We start from the raw sequence: 21,480 nt of genomic DNA, 5'->3' as shown, positions 1-21,480 counted from the left end.
TTAAGTATAACTACATCATGTAGTTATATATAGAGAAAACCCTAAACATTCCATTAACAAGCTATATTTATTACAACTAATAAACTAATACTATGTTTATTATAACTAATGAAGTTGCAAGTTACAAAATCAACATAGAAAAATCAGTAGCATTTCTATTCACTAATAGTAAACTATTTGAAAAAAAATCAATTACAGTACAGTAGCTACAAAAAATTTAAACACGTAAGAGTACTTTACCCAAACGGGTGAAAGATCTCTATAATGAAAATGGTAAAACACTGATAAAATAAATTGAAGAAGACACTAATAATGGAAAGATATTCCATGTTCATGGATTGGAATAATTTATATTGTTAAAATGTTCATACCTACCCAAAGCAATCTATATAATTCAATCCTCTATCAAAATACCAAAGACATTCTTCACAGAAATACAAAAAACAATTCAAAAATTTGTATGGAATGACAGAAGACCCCAAATAGTCAAAACAATCCTGAGCAAATAGAGGCAAGTTGGAGATGTCATACTTCCTGAATTCAAAATATACTACAAAACTATAGTAATCAAAACAGCATGGTACTGGCATTAAAATAGACCAATGGAACAGAATAAAGAGTCCAGAAATAAATCTACACATTTACAGCCAAGTGATTTTCAACAAAGGTGTCAAGAACACACAATGGGGAAAAGATAGTCTCTTCAGTAAATGGTGTTGGGGAAACTGAATATCTATATGCAGCAGAATTAAATTAGAACCTTATCTCTCACTATATTCAAAAACTAACTCAAAATGGATTAAAGATTTAAACATAGGCCTTGAAACTGTGAAACTACTGGAAGAAAACAGGGGAAATGTTTCATGACATTGGTCTGGGCAAGGATTTTTTTTTTTTAATGTAAGACCTCAAAAGCACAGGCAACAAAAGCAAAAATAGACAAATGGGATCAAACTAAAAAGCTTCTGTACAGCAAAGGAAACCATTAACAGAGTGAAGTAACAATCTACAGAATAGGAGAAAATAGCTACAAACTATACATCTGACAAGGGATTAATATCCAAAATATATAAGAAACTCAACCCAATAATAAAACGAACAAATAATTCGATTTAAAAATGGGCAAAAGCTTTGAATAGACATTTCTCAAAAGAAGACATACAGATGGCCAACAGGTATATACAAAAATGCTCAGTATCACTAATTATCAGGGAAATGCAAATTAAAACTGTTAGAATAGGCAGTTAGGCAGACATGACCAGGACAGAAGAGGGCTCCCTATGAATGCTAGGTGACCATCAGGTGATGGTCAGTTGTTAAATAATAATTGGTCATAGCTGGTGCCAGGGAAAGATAGTCTCCCAATAGACAAGAAATACCTAGCCTGACCAGCATGGAGAGACCCTGTCTCTACTAAAATACAAAAAAAAAAAAAAAAAAAAAAAAAAAAAAAAAAAGTAGCCGGGTGTGGTGGCACATGCCTGTTATCCCAACTACTTGGGAAGCTGAGGCAGGAGAATTGCTTGAACCCGGGAGGTGGAGGTTGTGATGAGCCGAGATTGCGCCATTGCACTCCAGCCTGGGCAACAAAAGCAAGACTCTACCTCAAAAAAAAAAAAAAAGAAAAAGAAAAAGAAAAAGAAAACAGCTGAAGCTGGTGAACAGCAGCTTCCCAATAAGATCTCAGGAGTTGGGTGAGCAGATTCAAGCATTCATAATGCAAAATGGCGGCATTTAACTGGTGTATGACCTTCCTCTAAAAATGCTAGACTGGGTAAGGGAAGAATACCTCAAGTGAAGATATGCACAACTTTAGTAAACACACTGTGTGTGCAGCCCCTCCCAAGTGCTGGCAGGCCACCACGTGTGTGAACAGCTGGTCCAAGAGAAAAATCAAGACCGGGGAGAAATGGAAACTCTGGAACCATGCCAATGTATAAAACCCCATGTCAAGCGCCAAGCAGGGCACTTGGATCTCTCAAGTTGCCCGCTAGGCCCTCTTCCAAATGTACTTTGCTTTCTTTCACCCCTGCTATAAAACTTTTCACTAAACTCTCACTCCTGTTCTAAAACTTGCCTTGGTCTCTTCCTCTGCCTTAAACCTACTTCTGCCCCTCAGCTGAATTCTTTCTTCCAAGGAGGCAAGGATTGAGTTTGCTGTAGACCCATTGGATTCACTACTGGTAACAAAACCACAATGAGATACCATCTCACCTCAGTTAGAATGGCTCCTATAAAAAAGACAAAGGATAACAAGTACTGAAAATGGAGAAAGGGAACCCTTATACACTCTTGGTGGGATTGAAATTAGTACAGCCATTATGGAAAACCGTATGGAGGTTCCTCAAAAAATTAAAAATAGAACTGCCATACAATCCAGCAATTCCACTACTGACTATATACCCAAATAAATTGAAATCAGTATGTTAATGAGATATCTGCACTTTCATGCTCATTCAGATTATTCACAATAGCTAAGACATGGAGTCATATCACCTGAGTGTCCATCAATGGATGAATGGATAAAGAAAATGTTATGTATACACACACACACACACACACACACACACACACACACACAAGAATGTTATTCAGCCATAAAAAAGAATGAAATCCTGCCATTTGCAACAACACAGATGAACCTGGAGGACACTATGTTAAGCCAGGGCACAGAAACACAAGTACCGCGTGATCTCACTCATATGTGGAATCTAAAAAGTTGATCACATAGAAGTAGTGAGTAGAACAGTGGTTACCAGAGGCTGGTGTGATTAGAGGTTAGGAGGGTATGGGGAGATGTTGGTCAAAGGATACGTAATTACAGTTAGATAGGTGAAGTAAATTTCAAGAGATCTGTTGTACAATAAGGTGACTATTGTTAATGGTGATATATTGTATTCTTGAAAAATATGTAAAGAGTAGATGTTATGTGCTCCTCCCATAAAAGTGATAACTGTGTGAGTTCATTTGTTAATGAGCTAGATTTAACCATTCCATTGTGTATATGTACTTTAGAACACCATGTTGTACATGATAAAAACATAAAATGTTATCTTTCAATTAAAAAAATGAAAAATATATGACTACATTATGATGCTGAACCATCTTGCACCCTAGAAGAAAGTCATAGGCAAAACCTCCCATTATGGAATTCGCTGTTTTAGTTCTTCTTAACTAAATCATTGATGCTTTCCCAGCAGAGTCTCAGTCCTGTCCCATGTCTTTTCCTTCCAGATCAGTGCAGTGCTTACTGTCAGAGCCCAGGGTTCAACAGCCTCTATAGCCACAGGCGCCTCTGCTATTAACTGCTTTAGCCTCCAGCTGTTTTGGTCCTCGGAGGATAGGCAGCACCAGCCCCCTGGGGTGGATGCAACTCAGTATCAATAAATTAAGAAGTAATACCTTCACCTTGGCCTCTCCAGGTGCCTGAAAAGCATAAGAACAGCTTCCAGAACTCTGCTTTCTCTGGGTCCCAAATCCTTAATTAGGGGCATATCCCAACGTGTTACTCGGCGCCTTATGTGCTCATGTATGGCAAACTCAAGGGATGTCGTAGTGCATGAAAAAATGAGAATTGCTTTAATTTAGGTGACTTCTATTTCTATTTACACTTATATAGCTCTAGCATTGTGCCAGGTACTATTCTAAGCAGTTTACACGTATTTACTTATTTAATCCTCTTAACAGCTCTTTGAAGTAGGTATTGTCATAACCTTCATTTACAGATGTGGAAACAGATCCAGAGAGGGGGACTAATTTGCTTGAGTTCCCACCGCCCTGGCTGTGGAAGAGCCAGGATTTGAATGGGAACAGCCTGATTTCTCCTAATCCTGCCAGTGGCATCTCTATGTGGCTCCCCAGAATTAAAACCCCCACTTCCTTCAGAGGTGGTTGCTGTGCAGTAATTAGGCCCCGGAATCTTCCCTCTCCTTTGAATTAGCTTGTCCTGGTTGATCCCGTGGCTAGCAGGTTCATTGCAGATTCTCTCTCTCTCTCTTTCCACTTCTTACTTCCCAGACCGACTGATCCTTTGGGGCAAAAACACTTGAGTTCTGCCCTCACCATTTTGCTGTGTCCTTCAATTCCTGTGACCTTGATTTTTAAGGGCTTGATTAATTTGTGAATGAATGTCCAGCTCTCAGGGCAGCTAACACCCTCCTGCCTTGTAACCCAGACTGTGTGCTCCCATCATGCAGAAGGGAGAGTTTCCAGCAAACCTCCCCAAGAGGTGCCTGTGTGCCCATCAGAGGACCATGGCCCTGCTGGCCTCCAGATGCAGTGCAGCACTACAGGCACTGGCTGCTGGGGCCATGAATCCAATAGCATTGCTGTGCTTCTTTCTCTAGCCTCAGTCATTACCATCGCAACAAGGTCTAACGCATACTTATCCTCACCATTTCTGTTTCTTTTCATGAAAAAAGAATTCCAATCATCATCATTATTTGTGCAAGGTCCTTAAAGAACAAATAGAAAGACATTCAGCCCATATATTTTCTTTCTCTAAGTAGTGTTTATTTAAATGCAGATATCCTGGTTCCCTGTGTACAGTTGCAAGCAATACCTATCCATTTAAATGTTAATAGGAGTGTAAACTTCAAAATCAAAATTTTTCCATGAGGGAGAACAGCTTTTTCTGGTTCTATTTAATGGTTCTCCTCGCCTTTCCTCCTCCACCTTCCCTCATTATCAACCTCCCTCTGCCCACTCCTTTCCACCACCCTGAGCTCAGTTCAACAAAGCATAAATGCACCTTTCTCATTTCAAAAATTAGAATGTTAAACGTTAGGGTCACGGAATACAGATAATGGACTCAAGCCCGACATGATTCGTGAGGAAATTTTTCTCTAGCTTGGCCTTTGCCTGCAGAGTCAAACTCACCATTCTGGGCTCTTTCCAAGGGGATTATTCTTAGGCCAGCTCCACATCATATTTTTCCAAGGCCTCAGAGTTAGGGTTTCCTCCTCCTTCTTGTCTTTTTCTTTTCTAAAAAGGCAGGAAGAGATGGGGAAAGAAATACAAGCTATATATATGTTCCTGAGTACAAATGCTGCTGTGGGCACAGTTAGCAATCACAAAGAAATAAAAAGGGAGTTTCTTACCCCTAAAGAGAGGAGATTGACACATAGGTTAACGAGGATGGGCAGGAATACATGTACAGGCCTTTCCTCGGGCAGAGAGGCAGTCGGGACCTACTCAAGTGCAAATAAAAAGCAACAAAGAGTTTTTAATCAATGGAAATAACGTCTAATGCCTTTAAGTGCAAATATGGGATAGAATAACCTTCCTGAGGACCTCATGGGCCAAGTTTTGTTGTGATATCTGGCTTCATCTTCCTTTTCTTTCTTTTTCTCTCCTTCATTGCATCTTTTTTTTTTTTTCTTTTTTTTTTTTTTTTTTTTGAGAGACAGAGTCTTGCTCTGTCACCAGGCTGGAGTGCAGTGGCACGATATCGGCTCACTGCAACCTCCACCTCCTGGGTTCAAGTGATTCTCCCTGCCTTAGCCTCCCGAGTAGCTAGGATTACAGGGGCATGCCACCATGCCCGGCTAATTTTGTAGTTTTAGTAGAGACGGGGTTTCACCATGTTGGCCAGGCTGGTCTTGAACGCTTGACTTCAGGTGATCGCCCGCCTCGGCCTCCCAACATGCTGGGATTACAGGCACGAGCCACCGCACCCGGCCCTGCATCACTATTTTTATCCCACTCTACTGTGTGCATTTTGTAAGCCTCCTTAAGTCTTTTTTGGAACATGGCAGGACTATTAATACATAAGTTAGAATTGAGTATATCAATTTCATAGATTTTGATCCCATTATTTTATTGCAGGTATTCTTTTTGTTCCCCACCTAGTTCTTTTTAAATAGTATTCTGTTTTTGTTTCACAGAAGCAATAGCTTTCTTCTCTTGTCTCTCTGGGGATATCAAAAATAATTTTGAAAATTTTTTCTTCTCCCTGTAACTTGTTTCCATAAGTTGTTTTCCTCCCCATTCCTGGGCTTTTCTCAGCTATATGGAGATGGTTACTTGTCTGCTCATATTGAAAAGTGCCTAGAGCACAGAATGAACCCCAGTTCAACTGGGGCTTCACTTCAACAGGCGCCTGAGGGGAGGCTTCTGGGGCACTGCTGGTGTCTGTAGGTCTTTCCTCTGTGCTGGTCATTCCCAGAAAGTCCTCTCCCAGTCTCTAGGCTGGAGGGCAGAGCCCTGGAAGCCAGGTCTGAGAGCCTAGTAGAAGAGAGCTGGAATCAGTGCTAAAACTCAACATCCATATGCACACAGTCCGTAACTCCATCAGGGTGCTGTAGTGAACTTCAGTACAATACCCTGACCCTCAGCTGTGCTGGCCGACCCTCACTTGTTGATCTCCAAACCTGAAGACTGTGTTTTATGACCCCCTCGCACCCTGATCCCAGGAGTCAAGGAAGAGAGGAATCCCTCAGCGATGAGTGGCCAAGGGGATGTAGGAATCTAGATCCATCTGAAATAACTTCCACCAAATCCCTGTTTTATCTCGCTTTCTTCTGCTTCATGACCAGATCCAGATGGACCTGTTGGTGCCAGTTTATGAGCCTTTTGGGGATTCCACAAGTTGGTTTTCAGCTTCTCTGATGCTGACTTTAGATTTGACTCTTTAGGTCCAATTTTGACTCTTTAGGACAGCGTCCGTCAGCCCTGCAGACTTTTGTTGTTGTCATCCCTGTCTCCTTTTCTATTTTCCCCATCCTTGAAGACTTCTGTCTTTCTAAGAAATCTCTTAACTGTAGTCTGGCTTGGTTTAGGAGGAAGAAATGCTAGAAACATTTTTTTTCAATCTACCGTTATAACCCAATACATCTTTAGTTGCATTATTTTCTCATGTAACTCAAGAATGCAACTCACTCTTCTTGTAGTACACTGGTTTTGAGATTATTTGTCAATAAATTATGTAACTACTTTGGATCTTGCTCTCCTCATCTGTAAAATTGGAATATTTCTTGTCCTATCTACCTTACAAATTGTTGTTGCAGCTTCCCTGAGTTACCACATAGGTCTAAGGACAAAGTCACCAGCTGTTCATGCACGGCTCTGGCAAAATAAGGTTTTCAGGGTGACATGAAAATCTTTCCAGGTCAGTGGAAATACAGAGGCCGGGCCTCTGGTTTTCATTCTTGTTTCCAGATCAACAACTTAGCACAACCCTTAGCTTCTGCTGACAAAGCCCTTTGGGAAGAGGCAAAGAGTACCTAATCTGTGTTAGAGGGCAACAGCCCCTCCCCAACCTGGAACACAGACTTTTGGAAGAGGAATTATTGTCTTCATTTTGCTGCTATTTTGCCTTTTCCTCCATTTTCTTCTAAGTAAAATACTTTGTTCTCATCCTCCAACAATTCTCACCTTCCCTCTTTTTCTGATTTGCATTTCCATTTTGTTTTTCTGCCCAGCCCACTTTCCCATCCGTGGCCAAGGTGGACACCTCTTATTGACCCATTTTCCACTTCATTCCCCCAGGCAGAACCTTTGCTTCCTGGCATCTGCAGAGCCTGGGGAACAGTACAGGCCTTCCAATGAGCAAGGCCAGGTGACAGCTGGGCCTCCAGCAAGGTGGGGCTCTGCAAAATTGTCCTGTCTAGTGCTGCCAAATGGGATAGGATTTCTCCTAGAAAGAAGCCTCCATACACCAAAAAGGGAAGGGCCCAGAAGATGAATGTGCTGACCCTTATACCTCCTGTTTGTTTGTTTGTTTGTTTTTATCGATATATGATATTTGTATATTTTGGAGGAATACATGTGATATTCTGATGAATGCATAAAATGTATAATGATCAAGTCAGGGTATTTAGAATATCCATAACCTTGAGCATTTATCATTTCTTGGTGTTGGAAACATTCCAAACCCTCTTTTGCAGCTATTTTAAAGTATACAATACATTGTTGGTAACTGTAGTTACCCTACTCTGCTATCAAGCATTAGAACTTATTTCTTCTAACTGTATGTTTGTGCCCATTAACCAATCTTTCTTCGTCCACACCCATCCCCGCCTCTGGTAACCGTGATTCTGCTCTCTACTTTGATTAGATCAGCATTTTTAGCTCCCACATGTGAGTCAGAACACGCAACATTTGTCTTTCTGTGGCCTGGCTTATTGCACTTGACATAGTGACCCCCAGTTCCATCTGTGTTGCTGCAGATGACAACATTTCATCCCTTTGATGGCAGAATAGTATTCCATTGTGTATATATAACACATTTTCTTTATTCATTCACTGAAAGACACTTAGCATGATTTTGGTGTAAAAACACATGAATCAATAAAACAGAATAGAGAACCCAGAAATCCACATATTTATAGCCAACTGATTTTCAACAAAGGCAGCAACATACACTGGGGGAAGGATACCCTCTTCAGTAAATGGTGCTTCAGTAAATGGAAAGACTGGATACTCACATGCAGAAGAGTGAAACTAGGCCCCCGTCTCTCACCATGTACAAAATTAAACTCAAAATGGATTAAATACTTAAATGCAAAATCCAAAATTATACGTCCTGTTTAAGGAAGTATAAGCCCCTTAAAGGGAAACCTTCTTTTCATTGAAAATAAGCTGTTCTCTCTTTTCCTCTTCCCACCACCTTTTTGCCCTTGAAGATGGTGGGGAGTAGAAGCATTGGTAGTAAAAAGTATCCCATTTCCAGGAGATGATCCAGATGGGATCACATGTCAAGTGGGGACCTTTCTCTACTGAGAAGGCAGCTCAGGCCTCGGTCACTCTAGAGTCTCTTGTGGTGGTGGGGAAGGCAGGGATTAAGGTATAGGGCTGGTGGCCATGGAGACAACATTTGGGGAGATGGAGGGAGGGGACGGCACAGGTGGTTCAATAAAAAGGGGCAGAAGTGCTCCTTCCCTTCTCTGACTGGCTGTGGCTGCCCACACAGGCCGCTGGGCTCACAAGCTCCTATTGTGATCAAACCATGCTTTCCATGGTTCCCTCTGACACATAGGGTGATATGAGCATGGGGTACAGTGCTGCATGATAATAAGGCACCCTGGGCAGTTCCCATAAGTGACTGTGAGCATCACTTCTACCTGGCTGGGGCAGGCATCCCAGGTCAGCCAAGGCAGACAAGGGTGGCCCTAGCAGAGCAGGAACCTGCCCTGTGGCTCTCAAAGATCTCTGCCTCTGTCACTGGAGCCCTGTCCTCCTTCCTCTGCAGGCCTCTCCTCACCAGAGGGAAGGGTCTGCTGCTGTTCCCCTCCTGTGCCCCATCCCTCCCCACTCCCCAACCAACTTCCTCCCTGGCCGGGGGCTGTCAAGTGTCTGATGGTCAATGTCAGGACAAGAACGGTGGCCTGGATCCCTCTATAGAGGGGTCTTAAGCCAAACTGCACCATAGATCCTTTTGTTTGCTCCACTGGGGTTCCACATGGGGTGGCTGGAGTGAGAGAGAGGAATGGAGGGGGTGGGACCTGGACACCTTTTGAGGTATGTGTTCTCCAAAGAGACCTGTGGGGTGTTTGTTTCTCAGGGTTGAGAAAAGATTGTCCAGGCAGCAGCTGGTGTGCTTGCATGGGGTGTTGATGTGGTTTGCTTCAGGCACTTCCCTTGGACAGACAGGGACACCCAAGCGTCCTCCAGGCTGCTCTGCAAGCCACTGGGGAGCACAGACCCTGGGGCCGAGACAGGGTAAATAGCTTTGCTCCTGTGTGGAGCCCCATTGGTGGGGCTAGGGCACAGGCTCAGATGTGGGTGGGTGGAGAGAGGGCCCAGGGAGCTGTGGTGGGTGTTGATGAAGGGTAGAGGAGTGGGTGGCATGACTAGAGGGTCAGAAGGTCAAGCTCCAGAGAAGGGGTGATGGATGAGGAAAGTGTGCCCGGAGCTGGTGGGGGTTGGGGTGCGGTGGGCACGTGGAAGCGTAGGTAGGGGGGTTGAGAGCATCTCCGGCTGCCTCTGGGTGCAGGAGGGCAGAGGTGGGAGCTGGGGAGGAAGCCAAGCCAGATGCTGAGTGGCCAACTGAGCCACGGCAACAGCTCTGCCCTCTCCCTTCTGCTAAAAATACTGCCTTTCCAGACAACCCTCTTCCTCTTGGAGCTGATGGGTCAGCCAGGCGTGGAACAGAGAAGGGCCTGACTCAGAAAGCGGGACTGACCCGGGGGTGGAGGAACTGAAGCAATTGCAAGGAATGGATCTGCTCTGGAGCTTAGAGAAGAGCAGAAAGTGTGGCTCTCCTCCTGCAGCCCTGCATGCAGGGAAAGCTAAGCCCGGGAGCCAGCTTGGAGGGGAGAGAACAGAACACCAGACCCCCCATGCTGATAGCTTCCCCTTACATGCAACCTCCTAGCCATACCAGGAGAGCTTGGCAGGTGCAGCCTGACTGCCCAGATCCAGCAGCCCATTGCTCTGGTTCTCACCTGCTTGGAGAGGCTGAGATGCTGTGTTTGGAAGCTAAGAGTGCTGGACAGGTCTGGGTTCCAGTCTCTGATCTACCACTTACTTGCTGTGTGCCATTCAGCAAGTTGCTGCATTTTGCAAATAGGAATAAAGATAGTACCTGTCTCAGAAGGTTGAGATAGATACATAGATAGGCAGGCTATGCCTGGCACAAATGAGGCATAGAAGAAACGGCCACGATATTGTGATGATCTGTCCCTGTGCTTAGGAGCCAAACTGCTGTGGCCTGTTTGTGCACACAAGGATAGTCACCACAGGGGCTTCTCCCTCTACAAAGATTGTGTGCTTCTATCTGAGAAGGGCAGGTTGCCTTCCTGCTCCTGGAGGGCTCCTCCCTCCCCGCACCCGCCCCAGGGCTGGGGTGTACCCTGGCCCTCAGTCCCAGGCTCTGCTGCTGACTGTTGCTCGCCTGCTTCCCCACAGACCTGCGCAGAATGACGGCTGGCTTTATGGGCATGGCGGTGGCCATCATCCTCTTTGGCTGGATCATCGGCGTGCTGGGCTGCTGCTGGGACCGAGGCCTTATGCAGTACGTGGCAGGGCTGCTCTTCCTCATGGGAGGTAAGGCTACAGGCTCGTCTTGGGGGTGGTGGTGGACAAGGTCCTATTTACCACAATTTGGGGAGAATGGCCAGAGGGCACAGCAGAGGGGACCATGACGTGACTGGGGTTCTCATTCACTCATCCATTGGTTCACAAGCACTTCTTGAGTTGCTTTTAGCTCCTCACCACTGCACCAGCTATTGGGGATACAAAGGAAAATAAGACACGGTCCTCACCTTCTGCTCAGATCTGACTGCCTGTGTGGAAGAAAGCCACTGACGGAGATGATCATGAGATGGGTGGTTACAGCAGACGGAGATATCACACCTGGAGCAAGCGTGAGCCCAGGAAGTGCTTGGGCATTTCATTATATGCAGGCCCCGGGCATTGGTGTGAGAAGCCGGAAGCAGGTGCTATCTGGGGACTTTCCGTCCAAAAGCCTATGACTTACGGGTCCTGAAGCTGCTCCCCTTTTGAGTAAGGTGGGGGTGGGGCAGGACTAGACCCTCTCTTATATCTGTCTCTCTTACTGTATTATTATACTGTCATGTGCGTAGGACCACTCCAGTGTCCTTCTAAAGGGATTCTACATAAGGAGAACTGCACAGCTATGTGGGAATAGGGGTCCAGTCCATGGAAAGTAAGTGCCTCTTCTTTTCCTGTAAGAGCTAAACTGTGCTTTTTGGTCTCCTGGCTTGAGTCTCAGTCCCAAGCTGAAGTTGACCACTGGGTATGTCCATCACCATCTACCCCTCAGACAAAGGTAGATGGATGGTTTGTGTGGGGCTCCGTAGAGGGAGGGTTGGGCCTGGACAGAGGGAATTAGAAATACTGTAGCTTGGCCGGGCGCGGTGGCTCAAGCCTGTAATCCCAGCACTTTGGGAGGCCGAGGCGGGCGGATCACGAGGTCAGGAGATCGAGACCATCCTGGCTAACACGGTGAAACCCCGTCTCTACTAAAAATACAAAAAATTAGCCGGGCGTGGTGGTGCGCGCCTGTAGTCCCAGCTACTTGGAGGCTGAGGCAGGAGAATGCCGTGAACCTGGGAGGCGGAGCTTGCAGTGAGCCAAGATCGCGCCACTGCACTCCAACCTGGGTAACACAGCGAGACTCCGTCTCAAAAAAAAAAAAAAAAAGAAATACTGTAGCTCACGCCTATAATCCCAGCACTTTGGGAGGCCAAGGCAGGAGGATCACAAGGTCAGGAGTTCGAGACCAGCCTTGCCAGCTTGGTAAAACCTCGTCTCTGCTAAAAATACACAAAAAATTAGCCAGGCATGATAGCGTGCTTGCCTATAGTCCCAGCTACTCGGGAGGCTGAGGCAGGAGAATTGCTTGAACCTGACAGGTGGAGGTTGCAGTGAGCCAAGATCGTGCCACTGCACTCCAACCTTAATAGAGCAACACTCCATCTCAAAAAAAAAAAAAAAAAAAAGATTTATGGAAAGAAATAAAAGTATAAAAGTGAGTCCTGCATTTAGAAACAAGTGTGTTACACTTTAGGCACCTGGAGCAAACACCCAACTCAGGTCGCTTCGGTGAGCCACCAGGCTCTGGGTTTCTGAACGGGGCAGAGGGTGAAGGAGAAGGCCATGATGGCTCTTTGTCTGCAGGTCCAGCTGGGGACAGGAGAAGTTCATTGCTGTAGATGTATGGAGAGATCTCGGGGCCTAGTGAGCTGTGGGATTTGGCTTGAGTTCTGAATTTATTGAAGGTCTACCCTCATTCCCTTGAAACACAGCCATTCTGTGCCAAAGACAAGCAGGGTCTTTCCAAGGAAAAATCACTCAGGGCTAAAAAACCCTCTGCTATTAGAGTCAGGATGCCCCATGCCACAGCTGCCTCCTCGGTAAGTCTCACACCTGTGGTTATGGCAGAGGCTGGGGGAGGAGGAGGGGGTTGTGCTGGCTCCGTCTAATAGTTTCCACTCTCCTTCTGGTCTCCCACAGAGACAGAGGCTGACAAAACCAGGCATATTCCCTGCTCTGTGCCTCGCAACCCCTTCGGTGAAACAAGGAGTCAGACTAGCTTGATGATTTCCACACCGTATTTTAGCAATGGAACCTTTTTTTGGTTTTCCCTTTGCCATCCAAATCTCACGTAGCCCCCCAAGATGTGCAAAGATAAAAGTGGAGCAGCTCTGTTTGCAGTGAGTGTTCTCTCTAAGACTCTTTTGGATATATAAAGGCAGGCTCTGGTGAAACAAGGCTTTCCTAAGGCTCCAGGGAGGCCTCCCAGGAATCTAAGAAAAGCTGAGCAAACAGGCCTGGGGCACATAAGGAATCCAGTGAGCCCCGGGGGCCAGCTCTCCTTCATCTCCACCTCTTTGGTGGCATTTGAGGCTCCTGCATGGTTTTCCATTCTCCCCTCTCTTCATGCCAGGCACAAGGTTCAGATCCTGCCCAGGTGCTAAGTCTCCAGGACTTTCCAACTCTTTGACAACTGCCCTCCGGCCTGCTGAAGTCAGCTTCCAGAGAAAAAGATTGCGTAATTCGCTGGTTTATCTTTTCCAGACAGGGAACACATCACTGGTCAAACAATAAAGGGACAGAATTGAGTGACAGTGGTTGACCAATAGATGTGACTGTGGTAGGGTCACTGGGCTGTATCCCACTTAGCTGAGACCTTGGTGAGCACCTTCGCAGGATGGAGGGTGGGGGCAGTGAAGGATATGAGTGTGCCCGGAGCCCTGCCCTTGGATTGTGGTGAGGCACCTCCCAAAAGCCCAGGGCTCTGGGGAAGACCTCTGAATGCCCCTGGGCTCAATTAGGAGTCAGAGGCCCCTTACTATAGGGTGAATGAGTAAGAGCCTTGCTTACCTTTGTCCAGGCAGTGGTTCTCAACCACTGCACATTTAATCACATGGAGAGCTTTTAAAAAATTACTGATGCTGGAACCCCACTCCAGACCCATCCAAGTGGAACTTCTGGGGGTGATCTTAATGTACAGCCAGAGTTGGGAACTAGTGGAAGATATGAACTTCCCAGTTCTTTCTAGCGCTAATATTTTATGATACTAGGAATGAACCTGTTGGCCAAGACCTTTCATGATTTTTTTTTAAACTCTAGCCTTTAAGGACTATTTCTGCATACTTTATGCTGTAAGAGGTAGGGCACGGCTGAGATGGGGCCTCAATTATTACTGGGTAAAGCTCATCCAATCTTTTCCTACTGAGGGTCCCAGGTAAATCTGCTTTCTTGGGGACACGCAATCTATTTTTTAAGTGGCAAAACCATCCTTTAAGATACAGTGTTAGCATCACAGAAAGATTTGGGGAAGCTGCTGTTCTAAAAGCTGCCTTTTGCTGACTGCAGCACCGTCCAGGTTGGAGTAAACCCATCTCATCCACAGATCAGGTTGCCTTCTTATTTGTCCCAGTACATTGTTACCTGTGTCCATAGGTAAAGCCATGTCTTCCTGAAAGAGTCTGGGGAAGAAAGGGATGTCCACATACCTTGTGGGTACCATTAGGCACCAACAGAAGGAGCTGGAGAACAATGCTACTAAGAGCTGGTCCCTTGAAGGGTGGTCTTTCTTAAAGATGACTGTCTCAGGGGTGGGAGGGCACTTCCTTTCTTCTCTAGTTAGGGTTCTTTCCAACTGGGTTAGACACAGCTATGGGAGTCCAGAAGTCCCAGGCAGCTGCCATCTGCTGACTGTGAGCTCGGGACTAGGGAAGGAGCAGACTAGAACAGAAGCTGCACTTCCCCCTTCCTTGCTTAGCAGATACAGCAAACAGAGCCTGGGGCATCAACCCAAAAATGATGCCTTGACCTCTAGAACCCTGTATGTCAAAGAGACATGTCAGCACCACCCCTCTCAGAACCTGGCCAGTCCCTGCTCTCTAGGAGTTAATCTTTAGGGGTTGTCCTGATGAAGAACTTGGAGAGTAAGCCACCTGTGACAGCCACCTCATGGATACAGCAGAACAATCAGCCACTTGAACTATAGAGCGTTATCACAAAGCAGGACAGAAAGGCCCCGTGGCCTTAGCTTTCACCCAGGCTCAGGTTGCAGGCATCTATAACCGAGCAGGAGCCCGAGGGGTAAAATGGGGCTACAAGTGAGAAGGGTGGGGAGACAACATCGACAGTGCCTGGAGCTGTCCAGGCATGGATGTGGAGCAGGCACAACAGGAAGAGGCAGCAAGAATGAAGAAGGTAAATTTGGAGGCAAGAGTTCAGAGATGAAATTGCAGGTGACTTCAGAGGAAACTGCCAAAGCCAACATGAAAATGGAAGAATTCTATTCCCAACCTCTTCTCTCTTCCGATATGAAGGAAGATGGCCTGCGCTGGGCACTTTTCTGTTCCAGATTTAACTATTTCCTCGTCAAAGTGGGGGCACCCTGCACCCTGGGAAAGAATTAGCTACGAATTGTTTAATGAACGCTCAGCCCGGAGGAGATGATTAATTAAGTAGGGCAACTTTGCTGAACCAGGAGGCCGGGGGTGGCAAGTGGGATCCAGTTTTCCCTTTGGCAGGGCCTTCAGGGGAGAATCTCACCCAGACTGGCACAACACCATTTGTGTACCTGATGATTCACCAGTGACATTCAGAAACTCAGGAACAGGATGCCACCAGGGAAAGACTGCAGGCCAGGGAGCACGTGACTGCTATGAGTTCCTGTGATTCCCTTGCTGGGTGCACCTCAGTACCGCTTCGTGGATACGGATCCCCAAGATGAGTGTAAGCATCAATGTATGCCCCACGCCATCAAGACCCCTCTCACACACCCTCTCACACTCCCTGGAAGACATCCGTCACCTCCTCCCCAATTCAGGTCTAAGGCTCCATGATCTTTTGTCTAGGCTAATGCTGGAGCCTCCTCTCTAGACACCCTGACTCCACTCTGGCCACCCTGCAATCAGTCCTTCACAGAGCAGTTAGCATAATTTTATTTAAAACCATAAATCAGATATGTCAGTCATCTACCGTCAGTGGTCAAATAGCTTCCAGTTGAACTTAAAATCTGAACTCCTTACCCCTCCTCAGAAGCTGTTTGTAATTGGGCTCATGCTGCCTCTCACCTCCTTTCCTGTTTCTTTCCCTAAAGTCGGGTCACTCCCACCACACTGGCTGCCTTTCTACCCTGGAACACCCGAAGTTTTACTTCAAGGCCCTGGAGCAAGCTGACCTCTTTGCCCATAGTGTTTCCTTGTAATCCCTTGTGGATGGCTCAATTTTCCAATTCAGGTTCCACCCTCTTAGAGAGGGCTTTCTTGACCACCCAGTTTCCTGCAGTCATCTAGGTACGCTCTACACTTTATTTAATTTTCTGTAGCACCCCCTTTATTTTCCAAAATGTTTGTGGTTGTGTTTTCATTTTGGCTGATTTCTTAGGAGCTTAAAACAACAAACACTTACTATTTCATAGGTTACATTTTTCAGAATCCCAGGTACAGCTTAACTGACTTTCTGTGGAAAGTCCCATAAAACTGTGATCAAGGCGTCATCTGGGGCTGAGTTCTCATCTGATGTTTGAGGTCCTCTTCCAAGATCACAATGTTGACAGAATTCTTTTCCTTGCAGCTGTAGAACTCAGAGAAGTTTGCTTATTCAAGGCCAGCAAGAGAGAGAATTTCTGACTTCCTCCATCTCTGACCTCTAGACCCTCTGTTTGTTTGTTTGATTTTTAATAGGACTTATATTTTAGAACAGTTTTAGATTTACAGAAAAATTGAGCAGATTGTAGACTTCCCATAGTATCCTCTGCCACTGTACCCAGTTCCCTCTATAATTAACATGTTGCGTGAATATGATACATTTGTTATTATTAATGAGTAAATATGTACATTATTATTAGCCAAAGGCCACAGTTGACTCGAAGTCCCTCAGTTTTTACCTGATGCCCTTTCCTGTTCTAGGATCCCATTCAGGACACCACACTGCATGCACTTCATTCTCGAGTCTGCATAGGCTCCTCTTGGTGTAGCTGTTTCTCAGACTTTCCTTGTTTTTGATGACCTTAGCGGTTTGAAAGAGAACTAGTCAGGCATATTGTACAGTGCTCTTCTGTTGAAACTTGTCTGATGTTTTTCTCATGATTAGACTGGGTTAGGGGTTTTGGGGAGAAAGAGGTAAAATGCCATTTTCAACACATTATTTCAACATGATTTATGACTGTTGAAGTTGCCCTGACCATGTGTTTCTCATCTTTCCACACTGTAAAAGTATTTTTCCCCCATTCCCATGACTTCCTTGGAAGGAAGTCACCACGTGCAGCCCACGCTTGAGGAATGGGACGTGAAGATGGAGTGCTAGGATGGAGATCCTTGAGTATGCAGTAGCTATGTAATTTGGAATTCTTCCACGTGGGAGAGATCTGTCTCTGCTCCCCCATTTTTTATTCAGTCATTTATACCAGTGTGGACTGATGACCATTTATCTTACACTTTGGGTTTAATCCAATACTACCTTCCTTTGTTGCTCTCATTGTTACAGCTTTGGCCATTGGGAGAGCTTTCTGTTGGCTCCTTTGCCCCTTTGAGATATCTCCATCAATGTGGGTTTTGGTTTTGATGATGATGTTTTGTTTACTTGCTTGTTTGAGCACGTAGTTTTTGAAACTGCCAGGTGCTCCAGGCTCATCTTATATATTTCCTGCCCAGTCCTGGAATCAGCCATTTCTCCAACGATCTCTGTTTCCTTTTATTAGAGAAAGGTATTAGAAACCAAGATATGGGTGCTTGGGTGCTAGGTGTCCGAAATGTTTTTAACATTCTGGATTTGTTCACTGTCTCTCTCCCTGAACTTAGATATATGCTGCATGATCTCCAGAACTTTGTCTGCTTTAGTGAAGGGATACCTTCCCCAAGGTATCGCTAATGTCAGGAACAGTGTCTGCGCTCTTAATAAATATTCGTGGAACAAATATATTGGAAAAGTGAATTGTGCGTAACAAAATATTTTGGTTTTGTCTCAATAGAGCAGCAATTCTTCAATAAAATACTCCATCTTTTCTTCTGTTCCTATTCTAATCCTCTCCCCTTTCACGAGATTTCTTGTCCTCTTGTAAGGACAAGAAATTGCAGTGATTTGTCTTTATTTGAACAGTCCAAGGGGTCTATCTACTTCTGTTATAAACTATCTCAAATTCTTTTTGGAGGTGGAGTATGAATTACACATGAATTCATGAAGAGCTTTCTGTCTCGAGCTTGGACTCACAGACTATTAAAATAAAAGGGACTTTAGAGACCAACCAGTTCCACTTCCTTGTGTCACCAGGTAAAAGTAGTCATGTCAAATTGTCCTAGGTCACCTGGCCAGTGAGTGGCAGATGAGAGCTGGAGCCCAGCCTGGGACCCAGCCTGCATTCCTGCATTCCCCAGCTCTGCCCCTGCTTTTGGCACTCCATGTTGAAGATCTCTGTGGCCCCATAGCCCCTGCTTCTTCCCACACTAGCACAACTCTGGTTCTGGGCTTCTAGGTGGGTGCCAGGTATGTGTCATTCACTCTGTGTCTCCCTCTCTCCCTTCCCTCCTTTTGCAAAGCACAAAGGGGCATATGGAGGAGACTGTGGCCAGAACCAAGGGCACGGGTGGTAATGAGAAAAGGAAATCATTAAAGTTTCTTTTCCTGCCACCTGTGATCAGTGTGACCTTTTATACCTTCCCAGTCAGTCAGGGGGAACGAGGAGAATGCCCTAAAGAAGCTCAGGCTATTATGTTGGAGTGATTGCAGTGATTTGCAAACCAATGATGCCACATGTCTGGCATCTATACCCACTCCACCAAGCTCACCAGAGAGCAGTTCAGCTGTGTGATGAACCCCCAGACACTCAGCATAACACCCCTCTGCTGCTAGACAAAGACCTTGATGGAGGCCTGGGCATTCTGAAAATATACAAGCCTAAAAGGAAAAGTCCAAGGCAATGGCCATCTTGCCTGGACGACTGTTTCTTTTAGACAGTAAAATGATTTAAGGGATCCTATAGAACAACATTCAGGTGTCCCCACCAGCCTTTCCCCACTGTTATTCCTAGCTTGCTTTACTTAAAAACATGGGTAGGACGATGTTTCAAAGTAATTAAAAGCAATGACAAAAATGGCAGTTACTTTTGCACCAACTAATATAAGTTCAGGAGGTGTTATGTCTCAAACTTCATGACTCTTAGGTCAGAGAGGGGAGACATGGAGTAAAAGGACCATATAAGTTAGATATTTTGGAGAGGGAGAATACATTCAGTAAGCTAATGACTTGCTATGAAACAGGCTTACAATAAACCCTTGATAAATGGTAGCTGTTACTGTTACATGTATAGCCTAAGTGAAGTCCATTTTAATAGGCAGAGAAGTATCTGTGATCCATCATGGTGAATCAAGGGCAACTCTGGCATAAAACCTATCTCCTTACCCTGCCAATCTGCTTTTATAGTTTTATGTGAGATTTCACTAGAACATCACAACTCATCTCTTGACTTTTTGTCTTATAATCTTTCTTTCAAAATCCTGATTAGAGACTCACAGACTACTTCATACCCTGGAGCATATCTTGCTTCTTGAAAAGTGCAGTTTTCAATATTTATTAGCATTTGATTATTACAATTAAAACAAATCGGGGAGGGGGTAAATCATGTCACTAAAAGACATTTGGGGGAGAAGATAGATCGTCGGGAAGACTAGGACATAACATCCAGGCTTACCTAACGTACCTCGTGTAGAATGAGTGGCCAGGATGCACCAATTTGGTAATCCAGGCAGCAGGCGGGCCTCATTTTCACACTGAAGCTGGGGCAGACCCAAAGGAGTTTCGCCTTTGCCACCCAATGGGACCTGCCCCTCCTACAGATATGGGGTTCAGAAGAGAACAGGGAGCAGCAGCCTTAGCCCTGTGAATCCAAATCTGGTCAGCGATTAAAAGCCACGTCAGAGTGCCCCATCACTCGCCTGCCAAGCCTTCAGGAAAACCACGTGCCACATGTTCACCAGGGCAGGAGGATTCTTTGTCATTGGCTTTCTGGATGGAAATGCTCAGACAGAGCAGCCCCTGGAAGGAGATGCAAAGGAGGATGGTTGGTGAAGGTCTCTCAGAGAGTTTCTTTGGGAAGAGCCAACCCTTGCCTACACTTGCACATGAGCTGCCTTCCATTCTCTGCCTCTTGATTGGAGGTGAGGGTCCTAGTTAAGTAGAATCACCCAATTGAAGAGGGAATTATGGTTTTGTCGTGGAGAACCAGTCCAGGACCAAAAGAGTCTTGGACTAGCCACGTGGCCCTAGGAAAGTTTCTTATCCACTTTTCATGCCTTGCTTCAATTTTCTCAGCTATAAAAGAGGTCCAGTAACAGGACCCACTTTAGGCACAGCTGTGAGACTTGCAGAGTTAATACATGTGAAGGGCTCACAACAGTGCCAGGCATTGTGCTCAATACCTTTTTAGGTATTATTATTATTTAGCTACTGAAATGCTTCTTTTTTAAATAACCACCTTTAGTGACAGTGCCCTGAGCAGTGTCATCCCATCACTACCAATGCCACACAAATGCACTACATGCCATCAAGATGAAAAAGAAGAAATCTTTAGACAGATAATGTCTCTCTGACTGATCACCCCTACTCATTCATTTATTTGTTTGCTCAATAAATACTGATTGCCTATTATGTGCCAGACACTGTCGAGGCACCTAGGATACTAGGAAGAGCAGCATAAAGTCCTCATGAGGCTTGCGTTTAAGTTGGAGAGACAGACCGAAAGCAAGTGCCATAAATATATAGTGCGATGTTAGGTGATAAGAGCTATGGAGAAAAATAAAGCTGGGAAGGTGATGGGGGAGGGGGGGCATGGCTGTTGTTAGAGAGGGCGTGGAGGGCCTCTCAGTGGTGGTGATGTTTGAACAGAGCTTGAATGTAGGAGGCAGGAAGCCATAAGAAGACTTGGGGCAGGATCATGCCAGGTAAAATGAGCAGCAAGAAGGGGCCTGGGAGGGGACTGAGTTTGTTAGGTCTGAAGAAGTTGAGCGAGAGGATGACCGTGATGGGAGCATAGTGGAAGGGAGATGACTCTGCCAAGAGCAGATCATGAAGCGCCTCAGAGGTGTGGGCAGGGGCTGATGGACTGAGGGGCATCCATCCCCATTCTGCTTGCCCTGCCCTCTATCTGTTTCACGGCTTGTCCTGGGCTTCTTTCCGGGGCAATTGTTTGATACTGTGTGACTTTTATCAGCCTCTCTGGCTACGTCAGCCTCTCTTCCACCTACCACTCCCAGTTCCACTGAGTGGGGTGCTGTGTCTGTTCATATCAGGGGAAGCCTGAGCAGGGTTGGGGGGCTGGTATGTGCCCCCTGAAGGTGTTGCAGGGGCAGCCGCACCATCTAGCCAGTACCAGCTATACAGTTTGTGGGGCCCAGTCCAGGATGAAAACTCAGGACCCCTTGTTCAAACATGATTAAGAATTTCAAGACAGCAACAGTAGAGGATCCATGCAAGTGGGCCACTGCATAGATCATATGCCCATGAAGCCAGTTCTGCCTCTAGCATTGTCCCATACTTAAATGCCCTGAACCCGGAACTCCA

The 21,480-nt window shown here is 45.6% G+C and overlaps 1 protein-coding gene across 1 annotated transcript in view; it reads left to right on the top strand.

The window, feature by feature from the left end:
* Positions 1-21,480, top strand: part of TMEM178B (transmembrane protein 178B) — a 395,175-nt gene that overhangs the window by 350,639 nt on the left and 23,056 nt on the right. The window contains exon 3 of the mRNA XM_010359815.1: positions 10,849-10,986. Coding sequence (XP_010358117.1) covers positions 10,849-10,986 — 138 coding nt within the window. The remainder of the gene's footprint in view (positions 1-10,848; positions 10,987-21,480) is intronic.

This window comes from Rhinopithecus roxellana, chromosome 6 (genome assembly GCF_007565055.1).
Source record: "Rhinopithecus roxellana isolate Shanxi Qingling chromosome 6, ASM756505v1, whole genome shotgun sequence".
Lineage (NCBI taxonomy): Eukaryota > Metazoa > Chordata > Mammalia > Primates > Cercopithecidae > Rhinopithecus > Rhinopithecus roxellana.
This window is presented reverse-complemented; position numbering and strand designations above follow the sequence as displayed.